Source organism: Rhopalosiphum maidis, chromosome 2 (assembly GCF_003676215.2).
Source record: "Rhopalosiphum maidis isolate BTI-1 chromosome 2, ASM367621v3, whole genome shotgun sequence".
NCBI classification, from domain to species: domain Eukaryota; kingdom Metazoa; phylum Arthropoda; class Insecta; order Hemiptera; family Aphididae; genus Rhopalosiphum; species Rhopalosiphum maidis.
Genome location: NC_040878.1, coordinates 77,693,432 through 77,699,121, shown reverse-complemented (window position 1 = coordinate 77,699,121; position 5,690 = coordinate 77,693,432). Strand labels below are relative to the sequence as shown.

At 34.4% G+C, this 5,690-nt stretch overlaps 1 protein-coding gene across 1 annotated transcript; it reads right to left on the bottom strand.

Annotated features, from left to right (window-relative positions):
• Positions 1–3,541: 3,541 nt before the first annotated feature.
• On the bottom strand, positions 3,542–5,477 carry LOC113552602. Its single transcript, XM_026955454.1, has 2 exons — positions 5,427–5,477; positions 3,542–4,867 (listed from the first exon to the last, which is right to left on the bottom strand). The coding sequence occupies exons 1-2, from the start codon at positions 5,475–5,477 to the stop codon at positions 3,542–3,544; spliced, it is 1,377 nt and encodes a 458-aa protein (XP_026811255.1).
• Positions 5,478–5,690: the final 213 nt, after the last annotated feature.

Below are 5,690 nucleotides of genomic sequence, written 5' to 3'. Positions count from 1 at the left end.
TATCTGTTTCTTTGCAAGCTGTCTGTTTTCTTCCTGACCTTCCTCGTGACATCTACCATATTCAATCTGCACTGTCTCTTTGATTGACTGATACTGTGAGTGGTTCATCTCTACTCCGATGACCTATTTGAATGGAGTCATCCCTATGGAACGCTGATATGACCCATTCAATGCCATCTGGACTTTTGGCACCTGACGATACCACTGATCAGGCTCAGTCATACTTAACTTTACTAATACATTTATAATAATGGTATTCAGTCTTTCCACTTGACCGTTAGCCCTCGGTACACCTGTAGTTATAAGAATGTGACGGATCTTTCGTTCTGAACAATAATTACTTAAGTCTTTTGAAGTGAATGCAGTCCCTCTATCCGACACTAGTTTTTCCGGATTACCAAAAGTAGCCTCCATCACTGCCAACTTGTCGATGACTTCTTTAGCTGTGACACTTCTATTAGGAAATAACCAGCAGAACTCTGTGAACCCATCGATTACAGCCAGAATGTGTCGGTATCCCTTCGGTGTTGGTGTCAGCGGACCAAGGAAGTCTATAAGCCACACGGATAAAGGGGTGTCTCCTTTATCGATACTGTGTAGGAACCCTTCTTTTTTGCCTTGCTTCCGATTAGCAAGTATACAAGTGACACAATTATTTATTACCTTGCCAATTTTATTCCTTAAGTCAGTGATGGAATAGTCACGTTAGATCAGGGCTTCAGTTTTCATTATCCCAAAATGACCAATATGGTGTGCATTCCTTATTACTTCATTCTGCATCTTACATGGAACCACCAGAAAGTTTTGGCCATTGTGAATCTCATATATCAGCCCTCCGACTGTAGTGAAAGTTTGATCATCGATAGTCATCTGTTGTATGCGGAAATCTTCCTGTTGAGCAACTCTTAGTCGTGCTAAGAATTCACAGTGGATTACCATACACAATTCACGCATGCGATACAGGTATTGCAACAACGTTTCATTTCGTTGCTTAAAATCGATGTAGACCAATCGGTGAACATCTGCTGATGTTAGTCGACTACGAAACTCACTAACCAACCGAGCGCGTAACACTGTCCATGAACTTAAACCATCTTCTGACCCAACAAAAGCCTGCGCCGTTCCTAAGAGCAGGCGTTTACAGTAAACAAACTTGTGTAGGTCTGATCAAACGCACAACAACGCCATTTCTTCGAAGTCATTGAGCCACTTCACCACCGAACAATAACCATCACCCGTAAAGCGTGACAACGCGTCTTGGACATCGCAAAATTTGATCAGATTGCCACTTGGAGTTTCAGTCTCAAGGTGAACACTACTAATGCTCGACGACTGCTTCCTGGCTGCTGACTTTACTTCTGTTTACAAGGAGGCATTATGCGACCGGAATTCTCACAATCACACAACACGCAAACAACAATTAGCCGTAACACGGTTCGCGCTTTATCAATGATAACAGTGTGCAACAACTCGCGCAGTCACATCAGCCGATACAAATACCACGGTTAGATTAACTAATAACCACGGTACTGATACGATAAACTTCTTTGTTGATAAGCGACAATTTGAGGTTATGAAAATGGCGATATACAACAATATCCAACGCACCACGGTTTTCCCGCGCACGAAACAACAAAGGTGTACTCTGTACACAGTACGACAGTTTTACACACGAGTAAACGGCGAATTTCGAACCACGCACTATTACATAAACGAACGGCACTCACCAACAAGACAATCGGTACAGGCTCTCCGCCCAGGCTACACAATTCAGAATAACGGTTTTCGATTACGATCCCAGACAGGCCCCCAAAATGTGGGATCAGTAAGAATAACGTTAGAGGAATATTAACCTTAGGCCAGTCGCGAATTCAAGGGGGGTGCGCCATGAGAGCGATGCCTCCCCCAAATCACGAAAAAAAAATCAATTTATTTAATTAATATGTCAAACGATGAAAAAAATTAAATTTTTTTATAGTTTAGGATCTTATATTTAGTTTTTATTTACATTAAATAATAATAAATACATTGTTTAGTGGATAGTTTTATTTATAATTCTGTAATTTCCAATTGTGCCGACTGACGACGCTACAGATGCCGAACGAAGAATCAGAATTTTTTTTTCATAACCCTAGGTATGTGCTTAAGAAGATGATGTGATTTAAAATTAAATATGTTGTTGAATACATATTATAAATTATAATTTAGTGAAATTATTGAGTTCTCAACTCACGTTGTATTACCGCGCAAACCAATTTGTTTCATTATTATTTAAAGTCTGTATCTCTTTGAATAATTAGTGAAAGTGTGAGACCCACACCATTTTATAAATAATATATGTATTTTAGTCAACTTTTTTCACACATAAACACATATTGTAATAACAATTTATTAATGCAGAGACAATTGTATAGATAACATTTACAATGAAAATTTTTTCAAACAAACATTGAATATTTCGAATCATTAAATATAAATTTAACAAAATATGTCGAATATTTTTCATAAACAAAAATAAAATTAGATTTTACTTTATAATTATTGATGGTTTACTAATATTCAATAGTTTTTTAATAGTTTTTACTAATTGTTCTTAAATAGTGTTCTTTTTAATGCATCTACCTAGGTTTTTTTATTAATTTTTAGTTGTAAGTTAATTCCTTTAAAAATTAAAGAAATATTTATAGTAATAGCATTGATTATGTATATATGTTTTATTATTATTATTAATATTATTTTATAATTTCATATTTCGTAATTTGATATTTTTATCGGTTGTTAGCTATCTTTATTAATTTTGTGGTATATAAGTACAGATTAGATAATTTGGCTCCTGATATAATTGCATTAATATATGTGGCTCGCGTACATAGTCGTGTTGGCCACCCCTATTATACTCCGGCCCACGAGAGAACGACCGTAATCCGCGCATCGATACTGAACGTTGCGAGCGCTGTCAACCTGATTTTCTCCCACCATAGTTCTATTCCCACTACTCGGCGGCGTGTATACAGCGGTTCATAAAAACACATAGCAAATGCATTGCATCGCCGCGCTAGTTCCATTGTGTATTATAATACAAGTGGTATTTTTTGTTATAAACATAATAAATAATCATAGATATTATTGATTAAATGAAGAACCTAAAATAATAAACTGGGAGAGCATTGATACATTTTTTCCACCGATATTATAACACATTTAAAATCTACGTAAATAATAAAAAAAATACCAGCATTTTTTTTATGTGATATGATTATCTACTTTTTTTACTAAATACCATAATTTATTGATTATCATTGTTTTTAATATTTTAACATTTATTGATTAGGCACATGCCTGTTTATAACTAAACCAAATGAAAAATATATTTAAAAAAAATTTATTTTATTACTCTACTTTGTATACATGTTATATTTAATAGTTTTTATTTTTGCCTATATTACAATAGTAGTCAAAATTCTATATACAAATATAATTAACAACTTAAAAATACAATAATAAATTAACAAACATGATTATGTACAAATATAAAAAAATTTCAATCACTGTTTTCTGAATCAGAAGTCGTCTCTCCGGTTATAGTTAACACGTGCGATGTCGATGCCTGTGTTTCTTCCAACATCTTATCAGAAATGAAGTCCAACTGCCAAAATTTGTCCTCTTCTTTAATCGTATGTGACACAAAATTGGACCACATTTCAGGTGTCACCTTTTTTATACCGTCGTTTAATAATTGACGAACGTCGTTCAATTTATATGTCGTGTTATTTTTTTTGACATGTCCTTTTACCACCGACCATGCCAACTCAATTGGATTAAGTTCGCAATGGTACGGTGGTAAACGCAATACAATTTGATTGTGTTTTTTCGCCTCTTCCTCAACAATAAACAAGTCGTATTGATGTTTGATCTGTCGCACTTTTTGAAATAGTTCAAACTTCACCAAGGGTTCGGTGATATTGACGCCTTTTGACTCGAGCCATTCAATTATTGCTGCCTTCGTCCATGAGGGGGTCGGTAGGTGATCTTTTTTCACCGAATGGTACGGTGCGTTATCCATCACTATAACCGAGTCGTCTTTTAATAAAGGTAAAACGCTACAGAACCATTCGAAAAATGTATCGCCGTTCATTTCGTCGTGGTAGTCTGATGTGTTTTTTTTGGATTCAAAACACAAAAGACCACCTGCGACGAAACCCTCGGTCGACCCAATGTGAACAACAATGAGCCACTTGCCTCTTCCAGTAGGATTCTTTGACCCGGTAGTTAAGCCTCTGTTAAACGCATCTCTGTGTGATTTCACAGTTTTGTCGACCCACACTCTTGATGAACAATCTCCGGCGTTGATCCACGTCTCGTCCAAAAAATAAATTGTTTTTCCTTCCTTGCGATAACGTCGTATGTCAGCAATATATTTCCGTCTCCATAAAACAAGATCCTCTCTTTCAGTAAGAGCACTGTTTCTATTTCTTTTGGTGTATTCGAATTGCAAGTCCTTCAACAACCTTTGAAGTGAAGTACGTGAAAAACTAGGAAGATCAGGATCATCGTTTATCACTTGTAACATTTTCGGTAAAGTCGGAATTTCTCGTCTAAACCAGAATGCGTGGATTTTTTGACGAATTGCATTTTTGTCGAAATCGTCCAATTTATCAACTACACTTGGTCTGTTCTTTTTATTAACTGGTGAGGATAGTGTGCCAGTAAACTTATATTCCCTGATAGTCCTTTTAATTGTTCCGATTCCAATACCACTTCTTGTAGATATTTTGTTCAATAAATTATCATATTTTATATCAGGTTCTGTTTTCAATAGATCTTTGTATATATTTATGACGATTTGTTTCTGGCCAGAATGAACAACCTAAGTAAAAAATATTGTGAAATGTAATTTTATTCGATTTTTTACTTTTACTTTATTAAATTATTATTATAAACGCATTTACTATTTTACTCTGAAGTTAAACTAGATATTTTCACGACGGAAAAAAATGATTTTTTTTAAACGTTTAAAACATAAATAATAAACGTGCGTTTTAAACAATATTTTTACTCCTGAAACCTTTAATGATTTTTAAAATAAAATATGTAAAGTCGTAACGTTTTTTAAAATAAAATATATTAAGTCGTAACGTTTTTTAAAATAAAATATATTAAGTCGTAACGTTTTTTAAAATAAAATATGTAAAATCGTAACGTTTTTTAACCTAACCTTATCAAAAAACATGGCTTTAACAAAACAAAAAACATATTTTAACAAAACAAAACACGTTTATACACATAAAAAAACTATCTTTAAAAAACATAAAAAAAAGCTGTTTTTAACGGTATAAACGTCTTAATAGTTTTTTTTTTTTTAAACGTGTTTTTTAAAGCCTAGTAAATAGCTATTGCATAATATAAAGATATATGAAAATGCTTACCTTTCCTCTCCGATTCTTTTTTGTGGGTGTCACTTGAATGAGATTGTCCATTTTAAATACAAAATAAATGTAATCGCAAAAAAAAATCGGGAAAACATAAACGGCGGTTCAAAAACAAAAATTGAAAAATCGTTGCTACTGCTATCGCTACGTATAAACGAATGTCAACGATGCCTGTCGGCGATCGTTGCCGACCGGCTTCCGATCGGTATATGGAAGGGGAATCGATGCGCAGCGTCGGACGAGTTTTTACGGTCGTTCTCT